General features: G+C 41.3%; 1 protein-coding gene across 5 annotated transcripts in view; it reads right to left on the bottom strand.

Moving 5' to 3' along the window:
- Positions 1–18,294, bottom strand: part of SAMD12 (sterile alpha motif domain containing 12) — a 448,904-nt gene that overhangs the window by 417,533 nt on the left and 13,077 nt on the right. For 2 of the 5 annotated variants that reach the window (XM_070802750.1, XM_070802751.1), the window contains exon 1: positions 10,941–11,133. The exons of 1 other annotated variant lie outside the window; for it this stretch is intronic. In XM_070802750.1, coding sequence (XP_070658851.1) covers positions 10,941–11,088 — 148 coding nt within the window. In that variant the 5' untranslated portion in view covers positions 11,089–11,133. Of the gene's footprint in view, positions 1–10,940; positions 11,135–18,294 lie in introns of those variants that run through there. 2 more of the 5 variants (XM_070802749.1, XM_070802752.1) reach the window with 2 other exon arrangements.

Raw genomic sequence — 18,294 nt, 5'->3', positions numbered from 1 at the left:
AGTGCAGGTTACTGAACATTTCCATCATTATAGCACGTTCTAGTGGCTAGTGCAAACTTGAAAAAAAAATCAGTGACTTTCTTCCCAATGTTGAAATCAAACTGTTTTGTTCTATAAATGTTACTTGAAAAGGAACTGAAAAAACAAGAATTTGGAAATGATTTCTGGCTTTTCTATATTTGTTTCAGTGATTTAAATAACCATATCTACAACACCTTTTAGAACTAACACCAAAAAAAGATGTCCTTTGCATCATAGGGGGCTGGAATGCAAAAGTAGGAAGTCAAGAGAAACCTGGAATAACAGGCAAGTTTGGCCCTGGAGTACGAAATGAAGTAGGGCAAGGCTAACAGAGGTTTGCCAAGAGAAAACGCTGGTTATAGCAAACACTCTTTTTCAACAACCTAAGAGATGACTCTACACATGGACATCATCAGACCGTCAATACTAAAATCAGACTGATTATGTTCTTTGCAGCCAAAGATGGAGAAGATCTATACAGTAGCAAAAACAAGAGACCTGGAGATAACCGTGGCTCAAACCATCAGCACCTGATTGCAAAATTCAGGCTTAAATTGAAGAAAGTAGGGAAAAACACTAGGCCATTTAGGTACGACCTAAATCAAATCCCTTATACAGCAGAGGTAACAAATAGATTCAAGGAATTAGATCTGATGGAGTGCCTGAAGAACTACAGAAGGAGGTTTGTAACACTGTACAGGAGGCAGTGACCAAAACCATCCCAAAGAAAAGGATGCAAGAAGGTAAAGCAGCTGTCTGAGGAGGTTTTACAAATAGCTGGGGAGAGAAGAGAAGCAAAAGATGAAGGAGAAAAAGAAAGATATGCCCAAATGAATGCAGGGTTCCAGACAATAGCAAGGATCAAGAAGAAGGTCTTATAAAAAGAACAATGCCAAGAAACGGAGGAAAACAATAGAATGGCAAAGACTAGAGACCTCTTCAAGAAAACTGGGGATATCAAGGGAACATTTCATGCAAGGATAGGCAAAATAAAGGACAGAAATGGTAAGGAACTTAGAGAAGCAGAAGAGATTAAGATGAGGGGGCAAGAATACACAGAAGAACTGTACAAAAAAGGTCTCAATGACCCAGATAACCATGATAGTATGATTAATCACTGAGAGCTGGACACCCTTGAGAACCAACCTAGCGGAGGTGATGGAATTCCAGCCAAGCTATTTCAAATCCTAAAAGATGATGCTGTTAAAGTACTGCACTCAATATGTCAGCAAACTTGGAAAACTCAGTAGTGGTCAAAGGACTGGAAAAAGTCAGTTTTCACTGCAATACCAAACTACCATAGAACTGTACTCATTTCACATGCTAGAAAGTTTATGCTCCAAATCCTTCAAGCTAAGTTTCAGCAGTATGTGAACCAAGAAATTTCAGATGTACCAGCTGGGTTTTGAAGGGGCAGAGGAACCAGAGATCAAATTGCCAACATTCCTTGGAGCATGGAGAAAGCAAGGAGTTCCAGAAAAACATCTACTTCTGCTTCACTGACTATAAAGTCTTTGACTGTGTGAATCACAACAAACTACATAAAATTCTTCAAATGGGAGTACCAGACCACCCTATTGGTCTTCTGAGAAACCTGTATGTGGATCAAGAAGTAACAACTAGAGCTGGACATGGAACAACAACTTGGTTCAAAATTGGGAAAAAAGAGTATGGCAAGGCTGTATATTGTCACCCTTTTTATTTAACTTATATGCAGAGTACATAATGAGAAACACTGGGCTGGATGAATCACAAGCTGGAATCAAGACTGCTGTGAGAAATATCAATAACCTCAGAAATGCAGATGATATCACTCTAACAGCAGAAAGTGAATAAGAACTAAAGAGCCTCTTGATGAAGGTTTAAGAAGAGAGTGAAAAAGCTGGCTTAAAATTCAACATTTAAAAAACTAAGATCATGGCATCCAGTCTCATCACTTCAAGGCAAATATAAGGGGAAAAAGTGGAAACAGTGACAAATTTTATTTTCCTGCACTCCAAAATTACTGCAGACAGTGACTGCAGCCATGAAATTAAAAGATGCTTGCTCCTTGGAAGGAAAGCTATGACAAACCTAGATAGCATATTAAAAAGCAAGAGACATCACTTTGCCGACAAAGGTCTATATAGTCAAAGGTATAATTTTTCCAGTAGTCCTGTGTGGATGTGGGGGCTGGACCATAAAGAAGGCTGAGCACCGAAGAACTGATGCTTTTGAACTGTGGCATTGAAGAAGAGTGTTGAGAGTCCTTTGGACCACAAGGAGATCAAACCAGTCAGTTCTAAAGGAAATCAACCCTGAATATTCACTGAAAGTACTGATGCTGAAGCTCCAATACTTTGGCCACTTGATGCGAACAGCTGACTCATTGGAAAGACCCTGATGCTGGGAAAGATTGAGGGCAGGAGGAGAAGTGGGCAGCAAAAGATGAGAGGATTAGATAGCATCACCAACTCAGTGGACATGAATTTGAGTAAACTCTGGGAGACAGTGGAGGACAGAGGAGCCTGGTGTGCTGCAGTCCCTGGGGTTGCAGAGTCAGACACATCCTACTGACTGAACAACAACAAACCTACATTTTAAGGATAAGAAAATGATTAAATATAATGCCATAATTTGGAATTTTGTAAAATTTTTGCTCATTGAGGATGAAGATCCTTTGTAACCTGTCTATTGTCCTTTCAAACACATTTCAGATAAACTATTATAAAAGTGATGTGCTAGTTTGGTTATTTTAGACAACTGTCAGATGTTTGAAACATCTACTCCCCAACTCTTTGCTCTGTTGTCACAAATCAGGTTTTTTTGTTGTTGCTGTTGTTGCCGTTATAAGCTTTTAGAGACCCAAGATATCTGAGAAAGACAAAGATAAATTAGGAAGCAGAGATAATTCAGCTCTGGCAAAGCTCTCAGTGTACTAAAATAGTGGCTCCCAAATGCCTGCCCAGAGAAGAGAAATACATGCGATGTAAATGGCATTGGTTCTCAATGAAAACAGACTCTTAGGAGTTTTCCACTGATGTTTCCAGTATAAACCTGTGTCCTTCATTTTGATATTGTTTTCCCTGCATTTCCTGATGTCAACTGTGTATCTTTTATGAAATTAGGTAAGAGTTTGTGAGTACCTCCGTGCTGTGAGTTTGCTAAGTCGCCTTGGTCATGTTCGATGCTTTCGCAACCCTATGGACTGTAGCCCAGCAGGCTCCTCTGTCCATGAGACCCTCCAGCAAGAATACTGGAGTGGATTGCCATGCCCTCTTCCAGGGGATCTTCCCAACCCAGGGACTGAAGCTGTGTCTCTCATGTCTCCTGCATTGGCAGGCAGGTTCTTTACCACTAGCGCCACCTGGGAAAACCGAGTACCTCTGCATCTGTGCACGTAAGTTTTAATGTTAACAAAAAAGTTATAGGAACTCAGCACCATTTTAAAAAATTACTTGTCTATGAAAACTAGAAGATTGAACATTTCTATGATAATGACAATAAGCAGTCCAACAGTTATTTGCAGATGATATGGTAAGACAGGGTGGGAATATACACTGCTGAAGAATTAATGATGCTGCTGCTGCTAAGTTGCTGCTAAGTCGCTTCAGTCGTGTCCGACTCTGTGCGACCCCATAGACAGAAGCCCACCAAGCTCCCCCGTCCCTGGGATTCTCCAGGCAAGAACACTGGAGAGGGTTGCCATTTCCTCCTCCAATGCATGAAAGTGAAAAGTGAAAGGGAAGTCGCTCAGTCGTGTCCAACTCTTAGCGACCCCATGGACTACAGCCTACCAGACTCCTCCATCCATGGGATTTTCCAGGCAAGAGTACTGGAGTGGGGTGTCATTGCCTTCTCTAGAAGTAATGATGAGAGGCTTCCAAAATGAGAAGGGATAATTACTTCCAGCTACCATCACCATCTCCTCTAAAACAGGCAAGACTTCATAGGAACTTGGAATTTTAGACTGGGTTTGAAGAGGTGAGGCCTGTACTCATAGATCAGGAGAAGGCATCTAAGCAGAAGGACCAAATAGGAGACTGGGACTGACATATACACACTACTATGTATAAAATAAACTAATAAGAACCTGCTGTATAGCACAGAGAACTCTATTCAATACTCTGTAATGGCCTATATGGGGAAAGAAAATTTAAAAAAAAGAGTGGATATATGTATATGTATAATTAATTTCCTTTGCGGTACACCTGAAACTAACATAATACTGCAAATCAAGTCTAGACCAATAATTAAAAAAAAAAGAAAATAAAAAGTACAGATTAGGGAAGTCTGGAGCATTTACAAGAAGGAACAAGTCTTTTAAAACCTAAATGAAAAGAAATCATGAAGATGAGACAGGATAATCTGGGAGCAGATTATGAGAGAGTGATGTCTTGGGTATTAGGATAAGAGGTAATATTTTTCACTAAACAGTTGGAAAAGCAAGATTTTGAGCAGGGAGAAGTTTAGCTAATATGTTTCAGGAACATGGATGACTATGATGAGATCATTTACATGTTGATATGCAAGTGGCCTTCAGATACAGTTCGAAAGTGAAAGAGTCGCTCAGTCATGTCTCACTCTTTGTGACCCAATGGACTGTAGCCCGACAGGCTCCTCTGTGCATGGAATTCTCCAGGCAAGAATACCTGAGTGGGTATCTATTCTCTTCTCCAGGGGATCTTATCGACCCAGGAATCGAACCTGGGTCCCCCTCATTGCAGGCAGATTCTTTATCACCTGAGTCAAAGATACAGTTTAAGTCTCATTAAAACCCTCTCCCCTATCCCAACACATACTTGTATCACTTCATCTGAATTCCCAAAGCTTTCTTTCATCATTCAGGGCAGTATGCTACCACCTCAAGTCACCACTCAAAACTTAGGCATCAAATGGATCATGTTGTTAATTATCAACATCATTACCTTTGTCGCTTTCAATACTGGGCTCACCATAAGGACTATAAACAACGCCTGCTGGTACAAGTCAACACATACTCCACTGCCCTTATGTTCCCACCTGAGTCCCACCACTGAGCACTGGTGGGTGGGTATGTTGTGGACATGTTAAGCACATACACGCACACTGCCCTAGGAGACAATGATGACAAAACCACAAGCGAATAGCAGCGAGTGTGACTGAGTATTTGAGAAAGGATTTATATTCCCACTTAGCTATTCAAATCAGACAATGCTTCTAAAATATTTTAGCAGTTTCTTCACTGATTGGTCTAGCTCTTCTTGGCTGGTATACAAACAAAAACAATGCTAAAGAATACTCTCTGAAAGATTAGCAATTCATTTTATGGTGGTATAAATTATTTCTAAAGATGTTTCTAGTCAGTTCTCAATATGACAGCAATTAAAACATTGTAAACACCAACTGTTACGCTATCTCAGTCTCTCCTTAAGATTAGAGAGGAGAAGGGAGTGGGGATCAAGCACATAAAGTTCAGTTCACAGAAAGTTATCAATCCAACTGTTGGCCTTCTTGGCTGCTGCTATTAAAAACCACAAGAAAAAAAGGTACTGCTCTAAGTTCGTGCTTTCCAATTTCAGTGGAATCCTCAAGCTTTGCCCCACCTTCCATTTTCAACCAGCCTACTCATTCCTCCCAAAAGTCTACTGACATGCTCGTCTCACCCTATATAAAAATCTTTCCTCAACTCTGTTGTGAATATATTGACAAACTTTTTTCCCACTTCTGGACATTAGATTGTTAGATAGTACACTATTGTTTCTAATTTAGGTCAACCTATATGGGCACTTTTCTAAGCACTTAACGCTGCTAGGGTGGATCAGATTGCCTTAGTTGTTGCGTCCAACTCTTCTGCGGCCTCATGGACTACAGCCCACCAGGCTCCTCTGTCCATGGGATTTTCCACACAAGAGTACTGGGGTGGGTTGTCATTTCCTTCTCCAAGCACTCATGCTGCTGGAGTGGATCAGATTACTGCTTGATAAACATTCACTCTCCTACCCTCGGAGCAGAATACGTTCCTATACAATGACTTTGGTCTTGACCATGTGAGTTCATTTGGCCAGTGGATGTGAGTGTAGGAGATGTGAGCAACAGAGTTCAGCATGCTATGAAGTTTGCTTGGCTTCACAGGCACTTGTCATAAGCAGGGAAAGGGCATGCCTAGAGGCAACTGCTCTTTCAAACTTCGCCCTAGGATGAGACACACAGAGTAGATCTGATCCCAGCCTTTCTTAGCCGAGAGGTAGAGAGAACTAGAGAAGGTGGCAGGTGCCAGACCCACAGGAGTCTGAAAGCCACAGTAGGATTCTGCTGTTTATCCTACGGCCAGTGGGGATCTTTCAGGATGCAGCTTCTAGGGAAAGTCTTCTCCATCCCATCCAGGTGCTGTTTGAGGTCCCTTTAATTCCATGTGGTTATGGAAGCACAACTGTGCTGTTACACAGCACAATGATTGTTTATGCATTTACCACAACACCAAAGCCAACTTCTCTTCCTACGGTGGTAACTCTAATTCAGGCAGGAGACAATAGTGACTAAGCTCTGGGAACGTCAATGAGAGTTTAGAGGCACCGATATTTGCCTCGATGGGTTTCACCCGCTTTGAACACATGACCTAAACATTTCTGCAACAGGATAAGAGAAAGACATCCAGAGCGAGGAGAGCAATCCACAAGAGCCATGCCCATCTCGGAGCAGATCCTGAAGGCTGGCTCTGTGGGCAGCAGAAGGGAATCTGAGAAGCAGCTGGTGCTGGAGGAGGTGGCTCTGCCAGCTGGTACTAAAATAAACCGGGGACTAGCAGGCGTTTCATCAGCCGTCAACCCTCTGCCCCTTTGTGCACGGCTGACTCCTTGTTATTCAGGCCTCCACTTCAGCAGCATCTTCTCAGGGAAGACATTCCTGATCACAAAATCTAAATAGCTTCCCAGGCAAACACCACCCCATCACTCCATTTCGATTCTCTAACACATAGCACTAGGTGCTCTCTGATACAGAATTGTGGATGCGTTAACTGCCCGACTCCAGAAATTAAAAAAAAAAAAAAGTCATGAGACAAAGGAGCCTTGCCTGGGTCACTGTTATAACCCTAGCACCGGGCCCGGTTCATGCAACAGCATTCGGCAAATAACTGTTAAATGAGTAAGTGAATGAATGAATGGGCCTGTCCTCTTTTACACACCTCCTTGTCTCTGGTATCTGTTTTCCTCTGCAAGGCTGCTTCGAATGTTCCTTTTTAACAGGCATCTTCAAAGTCCATAAACATATGCAAGTCCATAAACATGTATGTATGTCTCTATTTTTCTGGGTAGAGAAACACTAGCTATCATCAGAGAATGATAAGATCAGTACCTGCTGTGGACCGAATTGTGACCCCCCTACACACACACACACAAATTCATATACTAATGTTTTAAGCCCCAATGTAACTATATTTGGAAACAGGACCTTTAAAGAGGTAATCAGGGTAAAATGAGGCAATGAGGGTGAGCCCTAATCCAACATAACCGGTGCCCTTATTTAAAAACAACAACAACAAAATCAACTACCCTTTACTTGAGTAAGTAGGTAGGCTATATTCCTTACATACATCACCCAAATTGGGCTGGATGATGGATGATAGAATCACCTCATTTATTCATTCCCCAAATCTGGATGGACGATAGAATTGTTCCCATTCCATAGACCAGTAAATGAAGTCAGGATGTAAGCCCAGTCAATGTGTCACCTTAGCTACACATTACTGTCACTTGGAGAACTTGTTAAATCATTCTTACTTGGCCAACCAGAAAGAGCTCCCAAGTTCACTGGTCCTCGAAGAGCCCAGGCATCTAGTCCTTCTAATGAAGAGCTAGAATTAAGAACCACTGAGAAAGGCAATCACAGTTCCCAGATCTTGTGATAGTCTGCCTCTCCAGGTACTCATTGTAACTACTACTGCCTGACTGTCAAAGGGCTCCTGCTCATGGCATGCTCAGTGAATCTTGGTTATTTTGTCCCAGTCCACCTCCATCCTGTCTCCACAACAGCCCAATATTTCCTTGGGGATAATGCCCTCCTCCTCTTCCCACTCCTTACAGTTCAGGGGGGATGTCTCCAATTCCTGAGCTCAAGCACAGGCCCTGGCCCTAAACCCCTCAGCACGGTCCCTTACCCTGGATCACATGACTTATGCTGTCCAATCAGAGAGACCTCTGCACTTGTGTGGGAAAAGATGTGTCCACAGGAGGCTATGAGGCAGGAACGGCTATGGCAGGCCTGACCTCCCAAGATGAAAGCCACTGTGTCAACAGGGCTACCACAGCAGAGGAGCCAACAGAGAAACAGAGTTCAGGAGACACAACTGGAAACCTAGCCTTGGGAAAGGTTTCATCCAGATCTGTTACCAGGCTTCTTAGTTGGGTAAGCCAATATAAAGCCTCTTTGTACTCAAGCCTGGTTGAGTTAGGTTGGGTTTTCTAAGGCTGAAATTCATATCACATATGTCACATCAAACAAACTCCCAGTCCCACGACTAGAAGGGTCTTCAGATGTCAGTGGAGTGGTTTTCAAACTGTGTGTTAGGTAAGGAACTGTGATTTTTATCCTAAGTTCAACAGGGTGCCCCTTGAGGGTTTTAAGCAAGCAAACTGCCATTTCAAATTTTTTCTAAAAAATTATTCTGTATCTGTATGCAACACATTTGGGAGGCTCAAAACTAGAATGAGAAACCCTAAGATTAAGGCTCTTGGGTTCTCCAGGTGAGAAGAGATGAAGACCTAAGTTAGGACAATGGTAGTGAAAATGAGAGGAGATGTGTTTGTAAATTATTTAGATCAGGGGTTGATTAGCTTTTACTGTCAAGAGTCTGGATAGTAAATATTTACAGCTTTGCTAACCAGACAGTGTTGCAATTGCCCAACTCTGCCATGGCAGTACAAAAGTGAAAGTTGCTCAGTCGTGTCCGACTCTTTGCGACCCTGTGGACTACACAGTCCATGGAATTCTCCAGGCCAGAATACTGGAGTGGTTAGCTGTTCCCTTCTCCAGGGGATCTTCCCAATTCAGTGATCAAACCCAGGTCCCCCACAGTGCAGGCAGATTCTTTACCAGCTGAACCACCAGGGAAGCCCAAGAATACTGGAGTGGATAGACTATCCCTTCTCCAGTGGATATTCCTGACCCAGAAATCAAACCAGGGTCTCCCGCATCACTGCTGCTGCTGCTAAGTCGCTTCAGTCGTGTCAGACTCTGTGCGACCCCATAGACAGCAGCCCACCAGGCTCCCCTGTCCCTGGGATTCTCCAGGCAAGAACACTGGAGTGGGTTGCCATTTCCTTCTCCAATGCATGAAAGTCAAAAGTGAAAATGAAGTCGCTCAGTCGTGTCTGACCCTCAGCGACCCCATGGACTGCAGCCTACCAGGCTCCTCCGTCCATAGGATTTTCTAGGCAAGAGTACTGGAGTGGGGTGCCATTGCCTTCTCCATCCTGCATCACAGGCGGATTCTTTACCACCTGAGCCACCAGGGAAGCTGCAGTACAAAGGCAGCAATAAATCCGTAAACTAATGAGCATAACTCTGTCCTAGGATGGTCATTTGCCAGACTTACTTAGAGAGTAAAACGGGTCAAACCTGGTAACTGACTAGATGCAAAGGAAGAGGAAAAGGAAGAGTCAAGTTGCTGGGTTTCTGCATCTTTATATTCTCAGTGTTTGGTCTCAGGATCATAAACTCATTGAGTCAGAGAAGGAGAGAAACTTATTAAAATTATATAGTTTAACCACCTCATTTTATTGGTTATGATATTGAGGGCAGGTGCCTCTGATGTAGCAACTAGTTAGCAGTGAGGGCAGGGCCAAAATTTCCACCTGGCTTCAGCAGTGCCTCTACTACACTCAACTGTTCTTTTCCGTGCCTTTTCCAAGGGAAAAGATAAAGGTTTCCCTCTCTGCCTTGAGACCACCATGTTATATGTAATAAAAATTATTGTCTATTTAATAAGCAATGCTAGGCATCTATGATGTGTCCTAGGGCCCCTGAGAGACTGCCTCCCATCTGGAAACCTTAAAAATCTTATCTTTGTTTCACACATTTTCCCCAAGCCATTTTTGTGCTTCTGACTTTTTTTTAAAAGATCTGATACTTTTAAAAAAAGGGTTGTGAAACATACATCATACTTCTTTGCTCTAAGGATTATTCACTTTCTAATCTGAACAATGTTTTATGTTAAAAGCATATAAAGAATTTATTCAAGCCAAGAACTAAAGCACTGCTTATTCAGCCTCATGACAAGAAAAGAATAAATCACAGACATGTATTATCAGAATATAACCACAGTGGACTCCAATTGAAGACCAAAAAAATCTACCATGAGGCAAGTAAAATGCCTTATGCCTGCTATGCAAAACCAAAAACCATACAAAGAAAAAGCCTAGAAGAAAATACTAACAGTGGCTGTCTTTCAAAGTTAGGTCCCTGGATAATATTTTTTTCTTTCTACTTTCCAAAGGGTATATGTAATAAATGTGTAATTGTGATTATTTTAAAAGGTTAAATTGACTGGTAAGGAAATGCTGCTATGTTGCATTTTTTAATTCTTGAATTTCTAATAGTATCTCCCTCTAGGATAGTAACAGAACATAGCAAATTGTGTAAAAAAAATTTTAAAGCCTTCAGGTTTGCAACAAACTATGCTTTTAGGTCTTTGTAACTGGATAAATTAATTTTTTAATAAAGCTTTGTTAACTGGGTAATTTATTTTCCTCCATACCTAGTGAATGATTCTTCTTTATGTATTTCCAGACACCATACTCTCCTCATTGTTACCCTGTTTCTCTGTACACTACCCTTTTTTCCCCTCTCATCTCTTGACAAACCCAACATGGTTGGCTGACTGAATCTAAGTTCAAGCTTTTCTGAAAGATTATCTTTAAACATGGTGGTCTCACTGCCCTCAGGGGAGAGGTCTTGCTCACCTCCTTCTTCTTTCAGGGAGTCTTGACCTACTGGTGGCTCCCTGAGACTGGGAACCCAGATGTTCAAACAGACGACAAAGGCGTCACCACAGAGCACGTGGTCATGCCAACAGGCGAGTCCTCTGGGTTCCACAGTTGGCTCTTCCATAGATGCCAGCTCAGCATCACCCAGCTCTCCTCCATTTCCACCCCAATGATGAAGAACTGGTGGGAAGACACAGAGGACAAGCGAGGAGAAAAAGCTAGGTCAGAATAGAAAGAGGCAGCTGTGGGAGACCCATGGGGAAATCTAAGTTCAAAAAGACCCAATCAGCAGAAAGGAACAGATGGGCAAGTCTCTAGGAAGCAGTCAGCAGAATGTGTGCTTAAATCAAGTTCCAAAATGCCGCCATCTGAACACTCATGGGTCTGCAGGTTCCTAAGAGGAACAGCTCTGTGATCTGAGCCACAGGCTGACTTATAGCTGGCTGCCACTTCAACAACAACCCCTGATCTCAAATATAAAATACACTCTTACTCCAAGAAGTTCCATAAACAGAACACTCTCTCTCAGGGCTGAATCTATTAATATGTTAGTTTGCCTGACTGCTTTTGTCAAATCTGAGTGACTATATGTACACTATAGCACGAGGATGGAAGTTAGGAAACTTAAGGCTTTTTTCTCATCCCATTGTATATTGTTCAAAAAGCCTGATGTGCTGAGAAAAATACGAATTCAGGCAACAGTTGTTTTCTGAGCACCTACTATGCATCAGTTATTCTTTTTAGGAACTCACACAGGTTATAATTGTAGTGGAAGAAAATTTCTGGTTAAAAGAATCCTCTTCAGAAATGGGCATTCCTAGAAAATCTACGCTTAGATTGCCAACTTTCTTAAAAATAATAAAATATACCTAGATAATGGAAGTTAATTGGTGACAAGGCTTATACTCAGCAATCAGGTACTAGAGTTTGAATACTGGGTCGTCTGAGTAACTAACCAGCCCAGCCCAATTAAAAACAAACCACGACCTACAACAAAAAGACCCCTAGAAGTCCTGACATAAGATGGCCCACTCCCTTGTCCTAAAAAATATCCAGCCAATTCATCTTACAATGAAAACCATGATTGACAGACCCAATTTATAGAGATCTTCCTAATTTTTAGCATGGGCTATTTAAATATAAGGAAAGCCTAATATCTGTAAACATCTGACAATATCCAATCAAAAAAGACCAGAATGAATAGAAAGAACAGTGCACTGGAAGAAATCAGAGTGAAATAAATTTCAGTTGAAAAAATAAAAATGTTAGCATTAATATCCTCAATAAAATATAAAAAGATTACATCCACAAAACAAGATTAGGATGCTATAAAAACTTCAGAAAACTAAAAAAAAATCTCTTTGGAAAGTTAAAAATGATAGTAGAAATTATAAGTGCCATAGAAGTTTGAGAGATAAAATTAATCTACCAGAAAACAGAACAAAAAGAACAGAGATGAGAAATAGGAAACATAGATTTCAAAAATAAGAACCAGTCCAGGAAATTTATCATCTCAAAAATAGCAGCCAGAGAAATAAAGAACAGAATGAATTGGATAAAAGGAAATCAAATAAATAATTCAAAAAACTTCTCAGAAATGAATGACATGAGTTTCTACTTTGAAAAACCACTGAGTACACAATGCAATGGATAAAAATAGACTCACACCAAAGCGTATTCTCATCAAGTTTCTCAGCACTAGAAACAGAAAGAAGATTTAATAATTTCAAAAAAATGTCATACCAATGATCAAGAATGGTAAGGCTTCAGATTTCTCAAAACCAGGACTGGAAACTAGAAGATATTAGAGGCTTCAAAATTGTGAGGGAAGGCAATTTTCAACTTATTTTTAAAAGTCTAATCAATTTATCAATTAAATACAAGGGCAGAATACACACCTTATCAGATACTAAGTTCTCAAAAGTATGCTTCCCATGTACCTTTTCTCAGGGCTAACAGGGGGATGGGGCCCATCAAAATGAAGGTGGAAACAAGGTAAGAGATAGATCTAGGGTCCTGGGGGAGGGAATATAACACAGACACCAAGAAAGGCAACCCAAGGAGACTGCTGGAAGGAAATCCAAACACGACAGCTCTGAAGCAAGTCTACAGATGGACTTGCTTAAAAACAGCCAGAATCCTTTGGGGAAATTTTTCTTCAATGAGAAGAGATTGACAGAATACCATATGAAGGTATGGAGAAGAGCTTTAATAAACAAATTTTTGTTTGGAATTAGTGATAAGTTTATAGACATTAAGAAAACAATACCTCATTTTAAGCAATTTTTAAAAGGAAATAACTCATTTTGCAATTAAGCTCACAAAACTAATAAAAATAAAATCTCAAAGTTTATAAAGTGCTTAATACACTTCCTTGCACATAGTAAGTACTCAAAGAATTTAGACACTATGATGATGTTCTTAAACATACATACATATACAGGCTTCATTCTGTTTCTTTTATTGAGTAGCCTCATACAAATACTTAACCAAAGCTTGTCTCCTCATATGCAAAATGGGAATACATATATTGTAGTAGGCATTATAAAAAATGGTTATAAGCCACAATCCTTGGTGGATAATAAACCCTCAATAAATGGTAGAGAATATCTGTCTATACTCCCTTATTAAAAAAAAAAAAAGGCATGTCTCATTATCTGCAAATGTAACCCTAATTTACAAATATCTAACACTTAGGGGGCTTCCCAGGTGACTCAGTGGTAAAGAATCTTCCCTCAATGCAGAAGACGTGGGCTTGATCCCTGGGTTGAGAAGATCCCCTGGAGGACAAAATGGCAACCCACTCCAGTATTCTTGCCTGGAAAATTCCATGGACAGAAGAGCCTGGACTCTTTGTCCATGGGATGGCAAAGAGCTGGACAAGACTGAGCATTCATGCAGCACTTGGAGGACACAGTTAAGTAGTAGCTGAATATAAAAATAAGTGATTCTGAACATGATCAAAGATTTAGAAAGTTAAGAATAAAAATGGCTGAACATCCTCCATAGTATAAACAAGAAAATATCAATGAGACATTAGGGCAGTGGTCCTCAACCTTTTTGGCACCAGGGACTGATTTTGTGAAAGACACTTTTCCCACAGACTGGGGTTGGGGGGGATGGTTTCCAGATGATTCAAGTACATTTATTGTGTCCTTTATTTCTATTATTATTATATCAGCTCAGATCAACAAGCATTAGATCCTGGAGGTTGGGGACCACAACATTAGAGAATAACTAGATAGACAAACTAGGAGACCAAGATGAAACTTCAGAAGCAAAGGTAGAAAACCTTGTTAAAAGAACATTTTTAAGAATAAAATGCCTTGGCAATAATCAAAGCACATCAATCACTAAGCTATAATAAAATTTGATGGGAAGTTGACAGACATAACCAAAAAGAAACTGTTACAACTCTGAGTTCTACAATTAACTTGGATCTTGTCCTCATCCTGCATAGATTTCTCATTCCACATGGACTGTAGCCCGCCAGGCTCCTCTGTCCATGGAATTCTCCAGGCAAGAATACTGGAGTGGGCAGCCATTCCCTTCTCCAGGGGATCTTCCCGACTCAGGGGTCAAACCTGGGTCTCCTGCATTAAAGGTAGATTCTTTACCATCTGAGTCACCAGAGAAGCCCAAAACACATACACCTTTCATTATAAAATGTATTTTCTATGGTTGTGACCTTGACAATAACCATAAACAAATTACAGGACTAGCGCTGTGATGATACCTTGAGAAACGTGGACAGTTACGTATCTGTTGCCCTCTCAAGAGCTCTAATCATTGAGCTCAGTAGTGCTGCATATGAAGAGAATGAAACTGAGCATCATGCTTACAGACATTTTTTAAGAACAGAAGGGGGCAGAAGGGAGAAGGCAATATCAACCCACTCCAGTACTCTTGCCTGGAAAATCCCATGGACAGAGGAACCTGGAAGGCCGCAGTCCATGGGGTCGCGAAGAGTTGGACACGACTGAAGCGACTTAGCAGCAGCAGCAAGGGGGCAGAATAAAATTACACCAGGTACAATCAATTACCTACATTAAGTCAAGGAAGAAATATAAACTCTCCCAGGGTGATCTACTGGGTGTATCAGGGTGGCCTCCTTGTTTAATAGCAACAGAATGGGCACCAATTGGGGTTTGAATTCTTGATCCATCATTTACCGGCTGGTCACCCTGTTTGTTTAAACTATACGCTGAGCACATCATGAGAAATGCCAGACTGAATGAGTTACAAGTTGGAATCAAGATAGACAGGAGAAACACCAACAACCTCAGATATGTGGATGATACCACTCTAATGGTAGAAAGTGAAGAGGAACTAAAGAGCCTCTTGATGAGGCTGAAGGAGAGCAAAAGAGCCGGCTTAAAACTAAGATCAAGGCATCTGGTCCCATTACCTCATGGCAAATAAAAGGGGAAAAGGTGGAAGTAGTGACAGATTTCCTCTTCTTGGGCTCTAAAATCACTGAGGATGGTGACTGCAGCCATGAAATCAGAAGACGATTGCCTCTTGGCAGGAAAGCTGTGACAAACCTAGACGGTGTGTTGAAAAGCAGAGACATTACTCTGCTGATAAATGTCTGTATAGTCAAGGCTATGGTCTTCCCAGTGGTCACATACGGTTGTGAGAGCCAAAGAATTGATGCCTTCTAACTGTGGTGCTGGAGAAGACTCCTGGAAGTCTCTTGGACAGCAAGGAGATCAAAGCAATGAGTCTTGAGGGAAATCAACCCTGAATACTAGTTGGAAGGACTAATGGTGAAGCTGAAGCTCCAGTATTTTGGTCATCTGATGTGAATAGCCAACTTAGTAGAAAAGACCCTGACGCTGGGGAAGATTGAGGGCAGGAGTAGAAGGGGTGACATTGGGTGAGACGGTTGCATGACATCACGGACTCAATGGACATGAGTTTGAGCAAACTCTGGGAGACAGAGAAGGACAAGACAGCCTGGCATACTGCAGTCCGTGGGGTCACAGAGTCAGACACAAATGGGTGACTGAACAATGAACAACAATGATTTGGGGGAAGTTATTTAATCTGTCCGGGCCTTAATTTTGTTATGTAGGAAATGAATATTAACAACCATCTTGTAAGGCTACTGGAACAGTCAGAGTATTTAAGACCACCAGTATGGCCTGGACCCCAATCCATCGGGAAAGTCCTTGTCTATTAACAACCAATAACAGTTATACCAGTGTATGTTGGCTGAGAAGCAGTCCCAGCTGCTAATATCAGCAAGTGCCTAATAAATGTTAACTATTGTTATTCTTAGTTTCTTATCTCTGTTTTCATATTTTTCCTTTCTAGGATAAATAGGAAAAATTTTCGTACCTGAAAAGTGTTTAAATATTACTTTCATATGACTATTTAGAAGATACAGTTATAGTGAATCAATAAAATACTAGGAGAGAGAAAGAGAAACTTATCACTTGAGCCAAGGATTAGAGGCCTCCAAGGAAGTTCATGACTTCAGGTTCCATTCTGGCTGCCTTCACTCATAATTGAAGAAAATTCTTGCTCTCTTTTACAGTATCCCACTTCAAAGTAGGCACTGTACCATCCATTCCAAATCACTGCAGCAATTACAGAGGCCACAATAAAAAAGACTTGAGACACTGAGCTCTAAATCTGAGCTCCATCACTAATGAGTTATGTGACCCTGGGCAAGACAGCCTTCACATCCTAATTTATGAAACGGGAACAGGAGCGCGTGGTCCAGCTGCCAATAGGTCAGCTGTGGCTCCAATGAGAGGCTGTACTCGGTAAGGCAAGCCAGGGCAATAGGATTGCAATGATGATGGCCTTGGGGTGAGCCCCAGCAAACGTGCAGTGCCAAAGCCAAGCGATTGAATTTCAGTTAAGAAACCCTGGCCAGGCAAAGCAGGTCAGAGGGAGGCAGGAGCTCCGTGGGTTTGTAGAGAGGCACTTAGCAAGCAATAGACGGAACATTAGCTGGGGAAAATCACTCTCCCTTATCATTAGAATCAGGGACAATGGCCTCAGCACCCTGGAAACCTAAATTTTAAGGTCATTAAAAGCAGAAAGGAGGCAGGAGATGGAAGGAAATGGAGAAGATGTTCCCGTCTTGGCAAAACCGAACAGTTGGCCAAGTTTATTTTCAGCGTCATTTCACCTTTTTTTTTTTTCACCTTTCTGACATCACTTCTACTTGCCGTTATTTTCCTGAAACCCTGAAACCAGGGTGCAGAATGAGGGTGCCCTTGGGGTATCCACTGGCTGGCTTGTACACTCAACCCCTGCTCCACAGGCAAGCACCCCCCACCCACCCCCACAAAGCCTAACCTCTCCAGAAGAGGACTCATGTTCTGAAAATCATCCCCTCTCAACATTTGAGAATTCTAAGTCCTCAATTCCATCCTTGTCCTACCTAGAATTAGTTATTACAAAATAAACTCAGGCAAGAAATTGTCACTGACCCACTGACAATGTCAGTGGATGACCTTAGAGATCATCCTTTAAAAAAATCTTCATTGATATAACTGACATAACAGTATATTAGTAGGTGATCATTTAATAGTCTCATAATTGAAAAAATTCTGAAGATGATAATGTCTGAATCCAGTATTCCCCAAAGTGTCCTAACTAGGAAATGGGATGAACATCTTTTTAAGACTTTTTTTTTTTTTTTTTTTGATGTGGACCATTCTTAAGGTCTTTATCGAATTTGTTACAATGTTGCTTCTGTTTTACCTTTGGGTTTTTTGGCTGCGAGGCATGTGGGAGCTTAGCTCCCTGACCAGGAATCAAATCCACACCCCCTGCATTAGAAGGTGAAGTCTTATCCACTGGACCACCAGGGAAGTCACAAACATCTTCTGTTTTTAATCAAATTGCAGCTTTACCATGAACTAGTTGAGTGACCACAGCAAGTCACTTAACATCTCTGGACCTCTTTTGTTATTTGTAAATAGGGATGATGATGGTACCTACCTCACAAGATTCATGTGAAGGTTAATGAATTAACATGTGATAAGTTTAGAACAGTGCCTATCACAGTACAGGTAGTAATATCTTTAACAGTCATGTGTTTTATTTTATAGTTATAACATTCCTTACCTGTACCAACCACCCTTTCCAGAAGGAACACCTTCTCCAAGACATAATATAGCTAAACTCTTGCTGGTGCTGATGGCCCTTGCTCTAAAGGTTACCCCTTTTATCTTTTGTATCTTCAAAATCTCCCTCTCCACGGGGTCAATTCACACACAAACTAGAAAGGCTTTGAACTGCTTCCTACCTACATGAGACCCCCTTGTTTTCCTTCTTCCAACTTTTCACAATATTTACAACTCCCTTG

This window comes from Bos indicus, chromosome 14 (assembly GCF_029378745.1).
Source record: "Bos indicus isolate NIAB-ARS_2022 breed Sahiwal x Tharparkar chromosome 14, NIAB-ARS_B.indTharparkar_mat_pri_1.0, whole genome shotgun sequence".
In the NCBI taxonomy this organism is placed as follows: domain Eukaryota; kingdom Metazoa; phylum Chordata; class Mammalia; order Artiodactyla; family Bovidae; genus Bos; species Bos indicus.
This window is presented reverse-complemented; position numbering and strand designations above follow the sequence as displayed.